At 37.2% G+C, this 21,681-nt stretch overlaps 1 protein-coding gene across 1 annotated transcript in view; it reads left to right on the forward strand.

Moving 5' to 3' along the window:
* The window catches only part of RTKN2 (rhotekin 2), a 41,001-nt gene that overhangs the window by 15,882 nt on the left and 3,438 nt on the right, over positions 1-21,681 (forward strand). The window contains exons 6-12 of the mRNA XM_074924186.1: positions 3,603-3,656; positions 4,552-4,669; positions 6,224-6,424; positions 11,115-11,209; positions 12,743-12,849; positions 13,876-14,007; positions 20,784-20,949. Of these exons, the coding sequence (XP_074780287.1) occupies positions 3,603-3,656; positions 4,552-4,669; positions 6,224-6,424; positions 11,115-11,209; positions 12,743-12,849; positions 13,876-14,007; positions 20,784-20,949 (873 nt within the window). The remainder of the gene's footprint in view (positions 1-3,602; positions 3,657-4,551; positions 4,670-6,223; positions 6,425-11,114; positions 11,210-12,742; positions 12,850-13,875; positions 14,008-20,783; positions 20,950-21,681) is intronic.

Genomic DNA, 21,681 nt, shown 5'->3' on the forward strand with positions numbered 1-21,681 from the left:
ATAAGTATAAACGTGCTGATAACTTTTTTTTTTCCCCACAAAGAGAAACTTTGATGTGATCATACAGTGTATGTCTAACCTGACCTGCTTCATTAAAAATAAAATAGTGTAGAAGGACTCACTACTTAAACTGTTAATTCTGCATATTTTGACGTATCTTTAAGCAAGGCAACTTCTAGTAGAAGAAGAGTGATGAGCACATGGTTCAGTAATGTTTTCTGCCAGAACAGCTGTTTGCAGAATGTGTATCTGTCTTTCCTCCTTATGGTAGTTGGATGAAAGCATCTGTTTGCCTGTCTGTGCTGTGGTTGCACCTTTCTTTGGATTTAGAGAGTTATCTGCAGTGAAGACTTTAGGATCATGTAATACACTTTTTGTTATGTTTAGAAGATAGGAATCGTGTAAGGACTTTATTTTTAGTATGCAAAATTTGTTTAGCATATGAAACATTTAGCTAGTTTCTTTTGATGGGACAAGAGAATAGAAGGGTGAAATACACATTTCCTATTACATGCCATCTGTTAATGATCCTGTCCTGTTACTAACATAGCGGCTCTCAAACTGGAGGTTAAGATCCTCAGAAGTATGGCATAGATGGAGGCGAAGAAGAGAAAGAGGCATCAACTACCTCATCGTGAACTCAAGTCTGTGGGTGCTGGGATGCTGCCATGCCTCGCCCCTCTTCAGATACTCGTGTCAGGAAGCATAGACAGGTCAAGTTTACCGCAGCAAAGCCTCAAAGTTCTTCTTGGCTTCTGCTGAGAGATTTATGCTTTCTATAGATCACCTGTTATTAACATGTTATTTTCCACTGTGTGTGCCTGAGAAGCAGAGAACTGGGGTACATGAGATGTAATTGTGGGGACAGGCTTGTTCATGCTTGGCAGGGGCAGGAGCCTCTGGGGCAAAGACATCATCCCGAGATGACGTTAACACATGCTTCCCTGGTTCCTCCTTGTGTTGTCCTCTGACCCATTACCCTGTGTCCATTTACCACGCTGAACCAGGTCCTCTCTGCTTCCACAGCTGCAGGATGTTCGTGTCTGGAATGTCCCATTAGTTTTCTTTCCCTGTCTTTCCCAATCCTTGTGTAGCAAATTGGGCATGCTGCATTTCTCCTCTCTTGTATGCCGACCTTCAGTGGATTTGTGACTGGAGTTGCCCTGCGTGTTTGGAAGGCACATGCACGTGTCTGCATGTGGCTGCCTTGTTGAGAATGCAGTCGGGAATACAGACAGCGTGAATCGGGAGATGTCGTGACTGGATTGTCTGGGAGAGGTTGGAAATGAGGAGTGAGTGGTAGTCCATGTAATATGAAAGGGCATATAATTTAAGAATTGAAGGTATAGAATGGATTTTTTTAGGGTAAAGTAATCCATCCACTTATAAATATGTTGGCGTATCATATGGTTAGTACATGCCAGAAGCTTAGATTATTACCAAAAAAAAAGTGTGATCATGTGGCCAACACCAAAAGTTCAGGAACAGCTATGCAGGAGTACTGAGGAATGTACTCCTACAGAAAGCAACTGTATGTCAGATACTGTGTGGGGAGTGCATTCCTTATTCCACAGATTTTCACACTTCTATTATTTTTACTTATTTATCCCCCACATGTGTGAATAAATTATGTAATTTATGTTATCAATCAATTATTTTGTCAGAAGACAATACATTAAATGTTGATCAAAAAGGATAATCATAATTTTATAAAGGAATCATTGGCTTTAAATCTGATTAATTGTAGTGCTTGAATGTATCCAATTTGAATCCACATAGATTTACAGCTAATGGTAACTGAAATTAAGGTGTGTGAAAATTGATCTTTGTTTTTGATAAATGGCAGCTCTTTCAATTCAAGAATGAATTGAAAACTCATTTGCAAGTATCGTGTTAAACTTGTTCAAGTGATTGACTATCTACATCATGATGATTTTCTAAGGTGTAAATTTTTCAGCCAGCATGATATTGAAAGTGGCATACAGAAGTAATCTTTAATCTAGTACTCTAATTGTTAACAAGACCTACTGAGCGCATTAAAATTATTGTTCAGAGTTTGCTATGATTAAAGATGAGAAAAGGCTTTTATTATATAACTGTTTTCACACTTTCAAGTAAATTTAAGACCTTTGTCTTTGGAAAGAAACATTCTGTTTTTTGTTTCTGACAGATTATTTTTTTAAGTTTGAGAGAATTCTGTAACTTAGTGAAACTATTTGTGTTTCCTTGTTTTAAAAAAGTAACTATTTTTATAAACACTATGCAAATGCATCTTTAGAAGTGAAAGGCAGTTTCAGAACATGGTGACATTGATTTTTAGGAAGTTGTGGCAGTCTCAAGCTGTGTGCTGGTAGTTCACTTGAATCTTCATTAGTTTTCACGAACACTTAAAAAATCTATGAATTTGCAAGTTTCAAAATTGAAATAGCATGTCTAATAAGATGTCACATAATCAAAATTAACTTAAAATTTTAAATTTGGAATCAAAATTAATTTTTTTAATTTGTTGTAACTTCTGAAGCAGAGTGGCTACATGCAGTTTCACTTAAATGAACAAGAAGTTTTATGGGTAAAACCCTGTAGGAATCCATGACAATCTGTTGCTAAAATACCACTACTGTTTTGCATCTTAGCATACTATATGTGGATTTTTCCGTCAGCCTCATACAAAGATCAACACTGCTCCTTTATAACTATTGAAGATTTTTATCAAAAGTCAATTGAGCTAGTGCTGTTCACTGCTGCCATCATGTGTCACTTAATATATTGCATATACTTTTAAACAACACTGTGTTGTATTTAAGAAACCATTTTTGGATTTATAAAGCCCACACTGCATTTGTCTTTTAACAAAGGACTAAGAATCGTTATGTCTAAACCTGAGTCCTTGAAACTGGAGGAAGATGTCACTCAGTACTGTGTTGGATTGAGTAGATAAATTGGAAAATTTGTTGAAGAAAATACTTTCCTAATATTAAAATGACAGGCATGACTTAAAATAATGGTTCTGTAATTGCCTCTCTACTATGGTTCTGAAGTAGAAGGATATTTCTGAGTTAAAAAAAAAAAAAAGATTTCTAAACTCTTTTTATGCCAACTAAGATGATTCGAACTGGGAATGTGATTACAAGTGATATGTTCTCTGTGGTTAGCAAAGCAAGATGTGTTTGCAGTATAAGTATCCCAGTCTTTCCACTAAAACAGGAAGTTTTTCTTCTTGCAGTTGGATGAGTGGTTTCTAGCACAAGGCAAGCAGAGTTTCAGTTTACATCTATGTATAATAATGGTCTCAGAACCTCTCACAACTGTGTTACACAGCCACTCTGAAATGTTATTTTAGGTAATTTCCAAAGAGATTTAAAATAGTCTTTATCCTAGCATAATTTCTAAAAGAAAAATGACGCTTCAGGTTGAACCAATTGATGAATTTGCTTTTGACATGGATCATAAAATTGTAACAGTTATGCTGTTCTTTGGATAGAAGGTTCTGTTACCTCCAGAACATCAGGAAAAGAAACAAGACACTTTGTAATTTGTTTTGATCACAGATCCACAGTATTGGCTATAACTTAATTTCCCTACTTTTTTTTTTTCCCCTTTAGATATTCGTATACCATTAATGTGGAAAGGCTCTGATCACTTCAGCAATAAAGAAAGTATGTAAGATGTAATGAACTACTGTGATAAGCAATTGTTTATGCTTGTAAATTTAAACTGGATGGGGAAGTCCATACTCATTTCAACCCCTTCTTTGACCTTTCACTAGATCCATATTTTACTTTGGTTGCTGCGTAGTTGCTCTTAAGGTTTTGGTTGTAGCAAGCTGGGTTAGTTCGAAGTCCCGTGGTTCTGTATGTTTAAATCCAAGTCTGAAAATTCCAAAGGGAGCAACAGAAGTGGTGTTGTTAAATGGCTAGCTGAGAAACTTCTGATTAAACATGTTGTTCTATGTCTTGTCTACACTTGAGAGAGTATATTGGAGGCTGTTTCCAGGGAGAAATTTAAATGAAAGTTGTCTGTTGGTGTTGAGTGTATTATTGGATAGTCTTCAAGTACATGCATTTTGCTGTGTCATGGAGATTAACCTTAAATCTGTTCCAGCTGTCACCTGGCATTGATTTCACTTTGATTTTCAATAGGGTCAGAGGGGCTAAGCGTGGCAAAATAGTCTAATCCTATATAGTACATTCATAAAATAATACAGCCTTTGGATCAAATGTTAGGGTTCTTTTGTTTAAATCACTTTTTTTTTTTTTTTTTTTTTACTCATATTTCTGAAGTTGGTAGCACAAACTATCCCTGATTATCAGAAAAAAAAAAAAAGTTGAGTGGAGGTAGGCCTTTTTTCCCCTCTGAATGTTCTTCTACCTGTACAGGTAGTTTGATAGTTTAATTATCATAAAATCTTATGATGAAAATTTATGGTGGTGAGAATTTGAGGGCAGTTCCTTAGAGATCTGAATTGCCGTTTCTTCTACTTCTGTTTACTGGAAGCATTTAGTATTGTGATGTGTAATATGGCTAATAAAACATTTTTTTGGCTCTCTCCAGAATCACAGCGCTATGCAGTTTTTTGTTTGTTCAGAATGGGAGCTGAGGTTTTTGATACAGAGGTGGCTATTGTGGATAAAGCAATAACAGATATCTGTTTTGAAAATGTAACCGTATTGTGAGTATGATTTATTTCTGTTGAATGAAGTACCAATATTGCTGTTTTCTTTTGAAAGTGTATATGATTAAGATTGGCTGAGGTCCACTAAATTTTTCTGTGGGCAGAGGAATCGGTAGAGGTCCTTTTAATTTCAGTGGATGGTGGATCCCCACCTCTGGAAGGTTGTTTTTTGTATACATAATGATCCTGGTTGTAGATGTGCCACTTGAACCGTACTTGTTTTCATTTTTGCCATGCTGAGGCATTTTTCTTTATATAAAGAGACAAACAAAGTTGTACCTCAAGGACAGAACTAAATTAATACTAAAACCAGAAAGCATTATGAAACTATAGGCATGAACATTGCACCCAGTGTTTTAAGTATTATTCTGTACAGCAGGCTCTTCCTATACCTCATGTTCTGTTACACCTATATGAGCATGTGCTACAGCCACAGTCCTTATAGTTGAAAAATACTAGACAGGAAATTATTCACTTATCTTTAAAAGTAACCTGGTAAAGAGTAGAAAGGTGTTCTCATGTACCTTTTTGTTGCTTTATAATTTTTAAGAGAGTCCTGAGAGGCACTTAACTTCCCCCCACTTTATTTTTTTATATTAGCAATTTAGATTCAGTCTCCTGAGGAAGACTGACTGGAAAGCTAGAACTATTGAAAACTTTAAATCAAGATCCTGAAAACCAAGTGGTTGAGAGAGAGCTGATCTTTAAATAAGATTTTTAAACTCTCTTAAGCATGTGTTCACGTTAAGAGTAGGGACAAAGATTTAAATCTCCTTTTTCAAAGGTATGAGACTTGACCATTATAATTTTCTGTGAAATACTGCAACAAAAGCAGAAAAGGCACTCTAACTTGCCTTGTACCCCCTGAGATAAAGAAGGGCTTTTTATAAAAGCCTTTGGGATGATTCCATTATAGGCATGTGTGTAATGTGAGATCATTTGTACCTGAAAGATGAGGTTAGGCTCTGGGTTTGATGACTAAGCTTGAGAACAACAGAATCAGTAGAACTGAAAACAGATAAAGCATAGGCTGTGGGCAGAAGAACACCGCAGCAGCTAGTTAAGTTATGAATGATGAATTTTGTTGGTTGTAAGAGAGAGGGGTTTTTTTAGTAATCTGGAGGGGATGGGGTGCGACTAAGATGTCTTTAAAACAGTTCAATCTGGTTTAGGACTATAGGCACAGATAGGTTTTCAATCATGTGATTTTTGCGTAACAGTAGAGGGCAGATTTAAGTGTGTTTGAATGTCTTGCCTGTGTATTTCCATAACATGGGGTTTTTTTTTGAGTTTTTAACATAAACGTTGAATTTCCTGTTTGCGATTGTTTATGATTTAATTATAACATCCATCTCATGACTTCAAGACTAAGTTACTGCTGTGTACTCTAGTCTTTAATTCCATATTAATGTATGTCTTCGCCTGAATCTTATGGTATTCCTTCCCTTGATTAGAAATATATGTTATTTAATACATATAGCAGCAGCATTCCTTGGCTGCATATTCAGTTTATCAACAAATGCTCTGAAATTTTCTCCTCCCTCTTTTTAGTGATGAAGCAAGACCAGATTTCCAGGTGAAGGTTGAAGTGTATAGTTGCTGTACAGAGGAGTCTTTATATGTAACAAACACTCCTAAGAAACTAGCAAAGAAGCTTAAAACATCCCTCAGCAAAGCTACAGGGAAGAAACTCAAAGCTGCACTGGAAGAAGACAGCACTGAATCCCTTTTGCCCGCTGACCCAGTCATCCAGTAAGCCATATATATATTGATATTCTGGTTTTGTCATTCTAAAAATAGAAATAAGACAAATATATTTTAAATTTCTGGAAAATTGCCAAGAAAGTGATTATTTCTGTACTTATCCGAGTGAAAAGAAATTTACATTTTAAATAAGAAAGAAGAAAGTAGGTGTGGATTCTGACCATGTCACTCAGCCTTGGGGCCTGATTTGGTCTTGAAACACGGGAGCAGGCTTTATCTTTCTGCTATACAGTTAGCTAGATGGTAAATCCACTGTTATTTGCAAATTCTGTAATATTTTTAATTTGATCTCCGGAGGAAATCAAGTTTGTACAATCAGTCTGTCTGTGTCCCTCTGTCCATCTACCTCTCCTTCTCCCTTTCCCATTTACTTCTTCCCCCATATTATTTTTGTACCTAGCCATTTTTGCTCATACTTGACAGACAGGTAGACATGTCTTAAAGCTACAAGTTGTGGGGAAAAAAAAAAAAAGAAGTGTGGTATGTAGACAGGAGAAACCTCTCTTGTACTCTCTCCACTAATGAAGCTGACTGAGCTGTTTGTGGTGCCTGTTGTGCACATGGGGGTCATTCCATTTGCTGGCTTTTCAGTAAAACTGGACTGTCAAGGGCACTTTACAGTCACAAGCTGCTTAACAGGAGTTTTTTTTAATTGACTACAGCACAGAACATTTTAAAATGACTTACTGGTTTTCAGTGTTCGTAGAAATAAATGCTGTTCCCAGTAATTTACCTGTTCGCTTTAAAAAATGATCTTAAGTCTTTTATGCATTTTTTAAATGACGTTAACTGCCTACTAATATTTCCCAGCTACTTTAATTTCATTGGGATTTAAGTAGGCCAAGTACCTAAATTGTAAATACTAATAATATTGATTTTAGAAAGCAATTTTTTCAAGGAATTACTTTTTTTTTCTGTTGTTGTTGGCTGAACAGTAAAAAATCAATGCCTAATTCTTGCCAAGCGTTGAGCGTAGTCCTAGTCTTTCTTCATATATATGTTTGCCTGGATTTTAAAAGGAAACATTCAAGCATATTCTATCTTTGTCATACTGATATTATTGTATACTGGTATTACCGTTTCAATCAAAAATACGCATCCAAGAGATCTTATCCAGAGAACAAAGCAAATTTTATCACTAACTTTCCAGTGTGTTCCACCTAATGACAATGTACTTTCAATCTGCATCATCTCGGGTGGCTGTGCTTTCCACAAGCTCCAGCTGGGCAGTGACACACTATCATTAGATACAGTTTGCTTCAGATATAACCACTAGCTTATTTGCTGGCTGTACTTGCTTGAATATAGCTTGTCTGTCTCTTAAGGAAGAAGCATCATCAGTAGGCAGTCTAAGCAGTTACCACCTCCCTTGGGTTTTGCTTTTGGTTTCTCAGTTGTAATTGTATTCTGCTTTCCTCCATCTTGAAGTTTGTTGCTTCTACTCTAAATAATCATCTCTCGGTGACTGTTACTCTCTTAACGGAGTTAAACGAACAATGATGTGTTTTATGATGGCTTTACTAGGTGATTAAAAAGGATTCTTGGAAAGAAATGGGTTATTATAGGAAGAAAATAAGTTGTCAATTTTTTTTTATAGGCTCCCTTCAGGATTTGTATTAGTAAGACCTTGGTATGTAGCCCTTATAAAGGGGAAGAGATTGCAAGATTACAAGAGATCTTTCAAGTATTCCCAGAGAGTTTTACCAGTCCAGCAGGTGAAATTAAACCGCAACAAGAAAGGGAACTTTCTGTATTATATGAACACCTTTTCTCTGTAGATTTCATTTGTACAGGCCTTATTCTTTTCAGAGCACACATGAGCGAACTTCTCCATTTTCCAAAAATCTCTGTTATCCCTCTGTGTCAGACTTCTTGGCTTAGAAATCTCCGTGGTTAGTGAGGAAACTGTCAGCTTTGTAATGTCTTGCAAAAGCTTAGTGATAAAGTGCTTTGAATGTTTGCATACGTTGATTAGCTTCAGTTATACTGATATTCTCTCTACTCTTAATTATCTCACTGTTCATTTCTATACAGTCTTTTGCCTGCTAATTTTTCGATTCTAGCTCAATCTTTTTTTTCTTTTTTACACGTCATAGAAGGAAAATGTTTAGTGCAGTTATACTATTCAGTTCCATAGTAACTGGGTTGCTCTTTGGATAAATTGTTGAAGACATTCCCTGAAGTCCATTTTTATTCACTGGCAGAACTGGCCTATGCATGGACTTGTCACTGCCTTTTATGCATTGTCCTCCACTGTGCTGGAGGCATGGCTTTGGTGTCCTGTGTTTGAATTGGCAAATTCATAGCGATATTTTGCTGGAAGTACGTAGTCTAATCTAATGGTATCACTTTTACGGTTGGGTTCTTTTTAGTACCTGAAGGTTATATTTGTTTTTACTTTCTATTGTTTAACATCTGATTGAAAGGTGAGCATATTGGATTTTATTTTTTTTTATTCACAAATCCTCGACTCTATATATCTGCATGAGTGAACTAAGATTGGGATTTCAAGCGTTGGGATTAATATTCAGGAACAGATTCTGGAATCTGAGATGAATTAATTAATATGCATCTATAGAAAGGGCGATATAATTACACCTTCCCACGCCAGTGTCTGTGTGGCAACCTTGGTGCCTCTGTCTCTTGATCAGTAAACAGATTTAACAACGAGCCTTTGCCACAGGCATGTTGTGGAGATGAGCCGATTTTTTTTTTTTTTTTTTTAATAAAGTTATTACTGGAAAAATACTATAGATATGCAAAGTACTGAATGAGATGCAGCAGAAAGATTATTCTTTGTTATACAAAGAAACTGCCATTTAAGGCAGTTAGTTAATTCTGTGAAATGTAGAGGCAAAACGGAGTCAGCAGTCCTGATTAGCTAGTTAAATTTGAAAAATATTTGCAGATAAAACTTTTCTAAATTATATTGCAGTTGGCTGAAAGGAATGACTGTTACATTTTAGAACGAAACTGTTACTGTGAAGCATATTTTAAAAGTGAAGTAGCTATTTTTTTTGGCAAGGTTGTTGTGGTAATTAGTCATGCTTTAGAAAACAAGTAACTTTAAAATCAGCACAGAAGTTTTATCTGTGAGAAGAAACTGAACTTTTTGGTACAGTATAAATAGAATGGTAAAGTATTGCTCAACTGCATGGCAAAACATAATCAGTGGAGAATCTTTTGTTAGGGAAAAGTCTAGCAAGCAATATATACAAATGCTGATGAGTTTTTGTTCAGATAACCCTCTTGAAATGTTTCACAGCAGTGGTTTTTCACATAGAATGTTATATTTAATTTTCTCTTTATTCCCTTGAGATAGATGTGTAACAGACCTCTTTGCTAACACGCTACTTTTCCTCCTCCTCTTTCATTAGGGTTAGGGCTAGGTAGACATCTGCCTTGTTCCTCTGCAGAGCCAAAGATTTTAAAACCATATGTTCCCACTGTGCTATTAGGGGAAATAACATTTGAAAAATGTTATGGTAGAAAACTATTTTTTAGCGATGTTAGTTCAGTAGTGTCTTCTCACCTTTTACACCACTAAGCTATCTTATGCTGTACTGAAAATATTCTAAGGATCTTACACTAGATCCTGTTAGGGGAAGTAGTTAGTGATTTTGAGGGGTTTGTTTTCTTGTGAACTTTGTTTAAACTGCCATTAGCCAGGTGGAATTCTTACTGCATTGCTGGACTGTAAATCTGTTACTTGGTCTGAAGAGTATTTGGGGGAAAAGGTTAAACATGTACCAAATTTATACTAGTTTATTCCAAGAACTGCATTCCACATGCACTGTGCTGAATTGTAAATGTAATTTTTTTTCCCTAGGCAAAATCCAAACCAAAGATATAACATTCTGAAACCTGTGAGCAAGAGTACTTTATGCTACAAAACTGACTGTAGGATTTCTGCACAGATTTCTGCCTGTGAAGAATCGAGCTATTAGATACTATTAAAAAAATACCTATATGAACACTGTTCTATAAAGTGTAGTCTACACAGGCGAAGCAAAAGAGCAGAGCAATATGGAAGAGAAGTATAAAGCCTTTTAATTTTTAACCTGTATTTTCAGATAGTTTATATCATCAGTTCTTTTAACTAGAGCAATTTTTGAACCTATTACCAAATCTAGTTGATTTAGGCCTAGGGATAAAATTTGTAAAACTATTAAAAGAAACTTAGGGTCTGACTAGAGGACAGAAATGCTTTTAGCATCCTCAGGGGGCAGAGAGGTTGGATAGCCCAGCCTTTACGCCTGGGTTTGGTGGCCACTGACTCAGCAGTGTGAGCCCAGCTCGTAGGCAGCGGCCACATGAGAAACCTCCCGGCTGGCAGGTCCAAGAGGTGCTGTGGAAAGAGCCACCTGATGGGGCCCTGTGGTGTTGGTGTGGAAGTTGGGGGGTGGAACAGAGCTGGAGCTATGCACAGGGGGGAGGCAGAAGATAGTGATGTAGGAAGCAGATGAACAGACTGTTGGACAGTGGTGGGGTTGCAAAGAAATCCCGTGTGAAGAGGTTGGAAGGTGGCAATCTGGGGGCATTGCCAGGTGTTGCCTTGCACCTTGGAGTTCCTGGGTACCCAAATATGTTCTCTCAGGCATGTGTAGACTCCCTTTAATTACTGCCTGAGCAACATGAAACAGAAATGTCTTAAACATATCTTTTCTTTCACATTTAGTGGAGCAAAGTACAGTTTACTAGCATATACCACTTTGGGGCTGGAGAGTGCTGAGGACAATTTCAGGACCCACAACCTTACCATTACAGGAAATGGTAAGTACATATGGTTTCAATTTAAGGAAATAAAAAACCAGTAACATTTTGCATTTCTTTCTCTTGTAAACTGAAGAGCTTAAAAAGATTATTTTTCTTGATACTTAATATAGAACAACTTTAATAAAATATTTAACAGCTCTAAAATAGGCATCTGTACACAGCTGAATAAACTCTGAGTAAAATTTCAAGTCCAGATGAAAATTTAATTCTTTTGGGAGTTTCTTCTGTCATTTGCATCTCAGTCTTATGTGAGTTGTAGCTATATACAATTTATTTCCCCTTCCTCACAACCAAGGGAGGGTATCAGAATGAAGAACCACTTTTTCCTTGGTAGTCAGAAGGAAAGTAGAAAAAATAGCTTCAGTTCAACTAGGTTGTTTCGGGCCCAGATTTAACACAGGACGTAAGCATGTGTGCCTGCAGTTTGCGTTGGTCGCTGTGCTTCGGTTCTGGGACAGTACATGTTGGCAGCAGTCAACTTAGATGCTCCAGCAGGGACTATGACTATGCTGCAACTGAAGGTAATGTTTTAAGTAGCAGGACTACAGTTTTTGATATGTCATCCATTATTTTCTGAAAGGATTGCCCCTCCCGTAAGCCACCCTCTAATTTTTAACTTAAGATATGGGACTTTCACTGTGTTTCGCTGTAGTTTCTGGGAACTTTATCTTTTACTTGGGTAAACTTGACCTCAAAGAGAATTTCATTCTTCACACTTCATTAATTCTGAATAAGTACATATTTGAAGATTATGGGGCATTTGTTTCTTGAAGGGTTGAATGAATAATTCTGAGTATCTCTGATATTTATAAGCCTTTCTTTGTTAGTACTTTACACTCTTTCTTCTTCAAATTCCATTTTTTGTCATTAATTTACATAACTTAGTCTGGTGACAAATGACATACCTGGATATTTTGGTTCATTACAAGCATTTTTAAAACATGACCAAAGACAGAGTCATGTCAGTGGAACATCGTATTACCTGCCTCTAATTAAGGAAGAGAGAGCCTAGCAGAGCTGACTGAGGAGGGATATTGCAGTTCCTTAGAAACTCCTTGGAATCCTAAGTGCTCTCCTAGTGCTGAATACAGAAGTAGATACAAATTCTAAGCCTTAATAACATGATCTGAAGCCATATGCGCATGTGTAAATGTAGCTGTGTGCCATGATGGGATGGGCTGAGGGATCCTACTTACAGGAGATGGCCCCTGTATGTATCTTTCCAAATGTTTCTCTCTGTGAAATGAGGTTTAGAGCTGTATTTTGTGTAAGAACAACTTGCTCTTGCACAACAGTGTCTCATTTTTTACTTGAAATTATTTTGGAATTTATTTAATTAAAAAAACTTACTGAAGACTAAAAATCAGTTTTAGCCTAATCCTACAGGATGAAATCTCTTTCCTTAAATACCAAAGACACTTATTTACATTCATGACTTTAATGTAAAAATGAATGTAGAAATCTAACCTATATATTTAGGGCAAATGTTCAGAACTATTTGTCTTTCTTTTGCCTGGTCTTTTCCCCCAGAGGAATCCTCTTTTTGGCTCCCCCTGTATGGAAACATGTGTTGCCGTTTAGTTGCTCAGCCTTCCTGCATGGCTAGGGATATGATGGCAGGATTTCTTAATCAGCAGGTAGGAAGACCTTGCTTGTGTTTACATCCCCTTCTGTTAATAGCTGTTGCTAAGAGTCAGTTGTTAAAACATTTGCTTTTACCTGAAGTGGTTTCTTGAGAACTATTATTTTTCACCTGTTCTATCTAGAGCAAGGGTAAAATTTATCTCACAGCTGCATTTACAAAACAGTATCCTCAGTGGCTAAGCATGAAGAAATAAATGTTTCCTTGGTGTGCTTATCAATAAAATTGTTTAGGCTGTTACATAAAGATCAAATATGGTTGTTGTTTCAGAATTGGTTTAGGCTGGTATTTGACGGCAGCAGTCCTAATAATCCTGTGGCTCTCATCCTTGTACATACCTCTTGTGCTAGCACAAGAGTTCGTATCACAGCATAGTGAATCTGGTTGGTGAACTGAGCCGTATTTAGAGTCCTCCCTTCAAAAATGGTTTGTGTGAACTCAGCTTACTTCTTTATTTTGGCTCATTGCACAACTGGGCAAACAAGAATGTGGTAGTGGAGGGACGGGGGGGTGGGTCATTTGTCAGGAGTGCTGAATTACAGGCTTTAAACTGGTTGTGAAACTATAAATGCATTTATGAAAGCTGTTCAGAAAATTCATTTGTGAAAGTGGAAATTCTAGACAAATGTCTTTGATATTTGTTGAATGTACTGTGTAGTTCCACAGTGAGATACTTTTTATTTCTCTTATTGTGTAATTACTGTAGTTAATGAAGGTCGTTTCCTTCTTACTGTAGACACCGGTTCTAGATTCCAGGCTGCAGATTCTTGCAGGTTCTGTATTGCTGGCATCACATGGCAATAAATCTGCAAAAAATTTAAAACACTGAAAGACACTTAAAGTATTACTAACATTTCAAAAAATCAGTGACTCTGAAATGATCTGCAACAGAAAGTATTTGTTTTGAAAAAGAATTGAGTGTGGCTAAGTTCTGATCACACAGGACTGATCTGTGTATACTTTGTAATATGCTCTTAATTTGTCGTTTCTTTGGCAATTTCTGACTCTTTCTTCCCTTTAGCAAATGATAGGAAGCCTAACTAGCTGGAGGAGGCTGTATTGTGTACTAAGAGGTGGCAAGCTCTTTTGTTATTACTCACCAGAAGAAATTGAGGCAAAACTGGAGCCAACATTGACAGTTTCCATCCACAAGGTACAACTGATTGTATGGGGGTTTTTTTATTTTGTTTTTTTGTTTATTTTGGGAGCAGTTGTTTTTGGTTTAACACATACCTACAGTCATTTGGACTCTAAGCTGCTGGTACCCAGAATGCTTTATAGGTAGCGTGTGGGTGGGATATGCTTTAGTGAATGTTGCAGTTGCTGAATTTTTTAGCGAGGACATTACACTACTTAGCTGTGGATGTAATTTCCTTCTATTCCTTCTATTTCCTTCTATTAGTCTGGTTAACACAGAGGTAAAAAGGAGGATGTTTTTCTTTAGGAAAAGTGATAACTTGTTATATGACAGTTCCGTAAGACAGCCATTGGGAATGTATTGCTTACAGTCCCTTAGCAATGCTCTGGTAGACTTTTATCCTCAGCGAGGTAGAATTTTAACAAAAGCTTTCTTGTTGTTGTGTGTTATTTGGCCACAGTCTTACTTCATTAGAAAGAGAGCTGGAAAATTGTTCAAAATATTTTACTGCCTTAAAATAAGCTGCTTAATACTGATTTTGTACAGGCACAATAACTTTGGAAGTTCTGTTCTCTAGGTTGACATCATTGCTGCTTTTCGTACCCTGATTGGAAAAGCTGAGTTTAAAATGTAAAGTTAGAATATTACTTACTATTTGGCTAAAGAAATGTTCAGTATTTAATTTGAAGTACTATTTAAGTGTTCAATTTAGGAAGGTTATTGGAAGGACCTTCTAGAATGGTGAACATTAGTGTGCACAAATGCTTTCAAAAGCTGGTTTTTGGTGCAGTCATCGAGAGTTACTATCACATAAGGATGAGCAGAGGAATTTAATGTTATTTGCAATTGACATAGCTGGATTCCTCTTACATAGGTAAACAGGAACATTTGGAAACTGTGTTAAGCACAGGTCGATCTGGATTCAGCTGCTGTGCTACTGTGAACGCCTGATTGCCAACACTAATTCTGCGAGAAGCATTCCTCCCGTCCAGTTGCTTGTTCAGCCTGCTGTGCTGCTTTATGCCAGGACAGGCATTAGGGCAGCTGACTGATGAATTGGACAAGGGAACTGATGTGGGTTAAAATTAGCTCATTTTGAGGGCAGGAGGAAGGTTGGCTTCAACTGTGGTTGCCTTTAATAAATTCTCTTACCCAGTTCCCTACACGACTACAGAAATGCTTGTGTGGTACAAGAAAGGGGCTAGGCTGTGATGGGAATGTGTAGGGACATAGAGTAATAAAGAACTGCTTCTTACAGCAGCAGGATCAGCTTTTGGGGGCTTTAAAGCTTCTGGAAAATATGACTGCAGTCTCACCTAGAGTGAGACTTGTATATATACCAAACATTTAAACAAGGTATAACAACGTGACCTGTTTGTGTTAGGACTTCTTTTTTACTGTGCTAAGATTTCCACTGATTCCTTAATTAAAAACACCTTTCTGCTAGTGCTGTATCTTTTAACAAAGTCATTTTTTCTTCCAGTTGTTTGTGCATTTACATTAAATAAGTGTTTGGACTGGGATGTATATTTAAGCAGGTTTACTTGCTTACCTCTTCAGTCACTTTTAATTATACCAGTCAGCCCTTGCCATAATTATGTTTTCCAGCTGTTCACAATATCAGTCAAGAAATGGTAAACTTTAGTAAATTATAGAAGGGCTAAATCCACATTCTAAAATGTAACAGTAATATTTTTAAAAAATTATGTATCAGGCTACCTCATATCTTTCCTTGGAGGTCTCCATTTTGGTCTATATCTTAGTTTTGCTTTTCCTTTTAAAATAACCTCGTTCTGCTATGGTATTTTACTCCTCCAAGTTAACAATACACTTAGAATCTAAAATCCAGCTTAATAAGGATTTTCTGGGAGACTGTTCGCACGTTTGCATAGTATCCTTAAAGCTAACATGGAGAAGGTACATAAATCATGTATCTTATACCATTTTACAAAAATGTCAGACTGCTGGAGAATATGACAGTGAATCCTTCTTCAATTTAAATTAAAACCAGAAAAAAGTTGCAATTTAAAACATATTTGGGTACTTTACTGCTTAAACAGTTTCTCTTGAAAATAACTTAATGCCTGCAGATATTTTCTGATTCCTTTGTTATGAAATTTCTCTTGCGGATTAAATGAAAGCAAACTAATCATATGGGCTTGTCTGCTACATGTTGTTATAGAAACAGCAATTTCAAAATGAAAGTTGAGATTGAACATCAGCTCTAGATGTTCTAACTAAAATCTCTTTTGGTTGCATACGTGGCATTTTCATTTGCAATGTGAAGCTGATCCTTTACATGTAATTGAAAGATACTTTCTGAAAAGTAATGAAATCATCTGGATTTATGAGAAACTCTCTGGAAAATATTCACACTGATAGCCTTATTTCCCATTGCCTTTGAATCGAGACTTGAAGAAGCCATTAACACCAGCAAAGTCATTACTTCAACTTCAGATGACTTCACTGCTACTGCTGTTGAGCAAGAATGGTTCTGCAGTTCCTATTATGCAAGTTCTACTATTATTGTTCCAGCTAAATGTGATTATAACATATTATATTGCACAACTAAGTAGGAAAAGAGAAATGATATTTTCTGTAGCAAAGAAAATTTGCTGGAATCCAATTTGAGCAAGAAATATTCCTTCTGGGCCAGTTCCTGGATTTTTTTCAAGCTTGCTTTATTTTGAAATGATTAATAAAGGCCTTGCCTACACCTGATAGCTTAGCACATTGGTGCATGTACCAGCAGTTCATGTTAGTTGCTCGGTATTTGTAATACATATTCTGTTGTGTTCTGGTCATAGATCATAAAACATTTTTGTGCCAGGTATGCCTGAAGCTTGAGGAATTCTGGGACACCGCTTCAAATTAATGTAGGCCTGTGATTTCCTCCTTGGCATATTTTGCCAGTGCAGTCTGCTCTGGTGCCACACGGTGCAGCAGGCTCAGAGCTATCTCCATGTTCATGCTAATCGTTGAGGTGAAACAGGGAGAGCAACAACAAAGTGTTTGCAGCCATGGGCTCGTGGTCCATAGACTGGTTGCTAAACAGTGTAGCAGGAGTGAACGGACAAAATTAAGCTGGCATTTTTTCAGACTGGAATGACAGTTCTTGTTGGAACGTTGTTCTGGGCTAGGTCAGGTAGAGAAATTAATTGGAAAATGTAGTGCTGGCTGCAGCAGCCTAACTTCAAGGGAACCATGCAGTATTTCAAGGGAACCAGGGAGTTCATGCTTGGACTGGAGCAGAAGGATATCGATGTGAGTTCTTGACCATGTGAACATTTAGGGAGCCAGTATTACAAGCCATATTCTCTGCGTGTGTCAGGGAACTCCAGCAGTGGTGAAACAAGAGCAGCCATGAAAATATCTGTGTTCTCTGTAGTAAGGACTTTGTCCCACTGGTTGGCTTAGACAAGCCTTCATACATGTGAAAATATTTTGGAAAAGCACAGACTAAGTGCCTCCAAATGTCTGGTATCTCACATCACATTGCTCAATTTATTCCTGCAATTGCTTGAAAGAGATTGTGGATGCGGGCAGGGAAAGCAGATATAATACCCAGATCCCACACGGTGGACCTTATAACACACATGCTCAGATTGAGTGGTTTGGAAACTATGCTTTATGGCTCCCCGGTGCTCCACAGAATGCTGGCTGGTCATATAATGCCATCTCCTTCTGGATTTTGGCTGCTGCATTGCACCGGAGATAGCTAAAATGACACTGAATCCTAATACTGCTTTCCCGTGTTACAGGTACCGTTATACTTAGCATCCAGTGGCTACAAGGATGTTAAATTAACCCAAGTTCACAAAACAATGAAGATGAAGGGAGAAAATATTTGTAGTTGATCTGGTGAATTTGGTCTTGTGCATTAATGGGTTTGAAAGCCATAATTTTAAATTTAAACATATTTCCGTGCTTGCCTAAAACAGACCCCATGGAAATTCTTAACATTACAGCAGAAACCAACACATGAACAGATTATATTTTGTTTCCAGTGTTGTGTTGTTATTTTGTGGTTTATTTTTTGATACTAAAAACATGACAGAAGTTTGTTACCTATTATTTCATTTGTTTAATCTTAAAATAGGTACACAGAACTGGATCTTAGGTTATTCAGTATCTTTTCTCAAGAACTGTAATTTGTTTTGTTGTCTTAAAATGATCTTTATGACCAGTGCTCCTCTGTGTCGGGATTGGCTTAGCAGGGAGGTGTTGCACCTCAGCAATAAAAAAAGTTCTCTCTTTTTTATTTTTTTCTTCTGGTTTTTGTTTTTGTTTTGTTTTTAACTTAAAAGATGAACTTTCCAGAGAGGTATTATCAGGCAAAGAGATTTTTTTGATTTGGAGGGAAAAATATAGAGGAAGGTTTGTATTTCCATTCCATTTAAAAAAAAAAAATGATCATTTTCTCATTTAGTTTTTCCCCATCTTCAAAAAAAAAAAATCTATTGCATATAGGATCTAAATCTGGCTTCAGCTTCCCCAAAAAAGTCATCTGAGTTCAAGATTCAACTCAGTTTTTCCTATTCCGACCCACTGATTGCTCTGGTCTTTACAATAGCTTTAGCAGAGTTGGTTCAGTTGTCTGTGAGACTGCGAAAAGTTGAGCATTATTATAACACGGTACCTTAAGACCCTTTTTTTGTTTTGCTTTGGGATTTTTGCATTTTCTTTGGTGGTGGGGTTTTTTGTTTGTTTTGTTGTTGTTAAGTGGAACTGGGCATGTAGTGTAATTCACCCAAGCTTGGTAAATTCATCAGCCCATTACTGTAACAGCATCTTGTATCACTCCTTAAATATTCAAGCATCAGCTATAGATTGTTGCTTGAGGATTTATCTTCTCTGAATAATACCATAGTTGTGGGATAAAACCTGCAGCAAACATCATTAAATAAACTTGTGTGTATGGTATGCTTGAAGTTCTTACCTGTCAAATGTTAATCTATTTGATTTAATTTTTTTTGCTGGTATCTATGGTTACCTGAGTTAATGGGATATAGAGCACTTATGGATGAATTACTTCATCTCCTATTTTTAGACAGAAGAATTTAAATGAGCATATCCATCAGATATGCTACAAGCAGCTGTTGGTATTTCAAATGGTTACTTCAGTAATGCATTTAAAATCTGGGGAATGTTCTGTAGAATAATTTTTGTTTTTCTGAGTATCAGAACTAGGCTTATCCCCATGGGATCCCATGTGTAAATTTAATTTCTGTAGGTGTGTGTTTAACATCTTTAGCAGATGTTTGACATTTGGTTGAATTGTGTAAAAAGGAATGTGGTTGATCTATCCCCACTGTATTTTGAGGAATGCCCTGAGGCCATCTTTGTGGTCAGATTCACTGTCCATCCAGACAGGAGATGTTTGAACACAACCCTGGCTGTGGTTGTTAGCTTCCTTCAAAATCTGGGACACTCACTCCCTGTGCCAGGGGACACCCTTGTGTGGCAGGAGGGTCCTGCACGGTCTTAATGTGCATTAGGTGGCCTCGTGTCCTGCCAGGCCCTGGGCTTTCCAACCCTAGGGTGCTGGCTGGCTTCCAGGTGCTGAAACACATCACCCCATCAGGATTTGGGGTTATGCTGCTCCCCTGGGTATGCCAAAAATCCTTTTAAGAGCAGTGTTATAATAGGCCATTGCCTGTTCACTCAGTGCACAATGTATATGCGAAGATATTCCCAGGGTTTCTGCTTTTACTTCTGTCAATAAAGTAACGTTAATTATTTTAATTGGTTCATGTTGTGATGAGCAGCAATGTTGACCAGTTACGGTCTGTACATTTTTTCAGTTGTGTTTTTTTTGACTTTTACACAAATCTTTCAGTATTTTACACATGAATTTTTTTTTTTCCACTCAGTGTTGGGTTTTTTTATTGTAGTAATGCCATAACAAAGAAACTAGATACTTTGAAAATACCACTGGACCTAGTCAGGGTGATAAAAATCAATTGAACTGTGTCCCCAAACAGAAGGGAAACCTTGGCTGTAACAGTGCTGCTCTGTAATCTGTCTTTTTATCATTAGCTGAAGAAATTTGATAGACTTGTGATATACTTCTCATATATATTTTAAATTGTTTCTGTGTAGCTCTCCCTAATTAAGGCAAAACTAAAATGTCTATTTTGAAATGACAAACAGGATTTTTTTATATTAGAACAAAGTATTTTTTTCATGCTGGAAATTTGTTCTAGATGAGCAACTGCTACAAATGGTCCTTTAAATGTGGACTAGATAAGTTTCTTTTAAAATTTTTTATAACTATACTATTAGCCCTGAATGTCCTGGTTCACTAAGATGAACATAAAATAGATACAAGTTTAGAATACATTGCATAAACAATGGCCCACAGAAGTACAGTAGGAGACCTAAATAGCAGCCGTAACAATGTGGTTGTCCAACTGAGGAGTTCAGAGAAAAGGAGCTGCTTGCTGTTATTTTAGATTATTCACTAAACTACTGTGGAGAAGAATGAACAGTATGAAATGAGCTGGTGAAGGCAGAGGGAGGGGAAACACACAACGTACGTTCTGTAATTCAGAATTAAAATGCCATAATGTGCTCTATTCCCTTAGTTTCGTATTTTATGCTGTTTTAATAGTTTTATGAGAAAATATTTTTATAAGCAGTTCTTAGGTGTTTTTTTAAATTATTAATTGGAAATTAATCTAGATTAGATAAGAAGCCAAATGATAGTTCCCTTACACTGTCATTGGCCATAAGGTAATACCAGTGTGGACCCGAACCAATAACTCATTACCACAGTTTGTCATTCCTAGGAAACCAGAATTCGAGCAGTGGATAAGGACTCCAAGAGAAGAACTAATAACTTCTCTGTTATCAACCCCGTATCTGGAGAGGCTGTGACACAACTTTTTGCTACCGACAGTAGGGATGAACTTCATAAGTGGATGGAGGCTTTCTGGCAGCACTTTTATGATCTGAGTAAGTAAGCGGGCAGTGCTGGCACTGTGCCCTCCAAGTGGGGTGTTACGTAACCTCAAAGGGGTCTTTGAACGATCTGAATTGGAATTGCCTCAGAAGCCTTTGTTTGCAACGACGGGAAGAAAAACGTTCTTTGGGATAATATTAGGTGGTGCTCTAAGCCATCAGAAGGCAAATGTTTGACTAAACCAAGGTTCATGCGTTCAGGCTGCATTTTTGCAGGAAACCAGAAGCAGAATATGTCCATCAGTCTCAAAAGAACTTGGTTTCTCTTAGCAGCGTTTTAGGTAATTTTTTTTTTTTTTTTTAAGGACTGCTGAATTCTCACCATCTCTTCCTCCACTGTAGCAGGAAGAGTCCACCTCTGCCTGGGCATCCTACCAGCGGTGTGTTGGTTTTGTGAGATTCTGCACATATGAAACTTTTGGGCATGGAAGCCTTAGTGGGAAGTGGTGAGGATGCTGGATTCCTTTGGGGGCTTGGCTAGGATGCAGGTTCAGCCAGCCCTTGCAAGTAGGCACATATATATATATATATATGGGATTTCTTTGCGTAGCAGTATTATGGATGAATTAAATTGCAATTGATTGCAATGGAGTTATGTGATTCTGTTGGTAATTCCAGGATTTTGGTACCCCTTTTCACATGGGAATATGCTCACCTAGCCACGCTCCAGTCCAGCCATACAAATACACGCTGCTTACTTGAACCTGGTAAAAGCTGTACCTGAGG

Source organism: Athene noctua, chromosome 21 (genome assembly GCF_965140245.1).
Source record: "Athene noctua chromosome 21, bAthNoc1.hap1.1, whole genome shotgun sequence".
Taxonomy (NCBI): domain Eukaryota; kingdom Metazoa; phylum Chordata; class Aves; order Strigiformes; family Strigidae; genus Athene; species Athene noctua.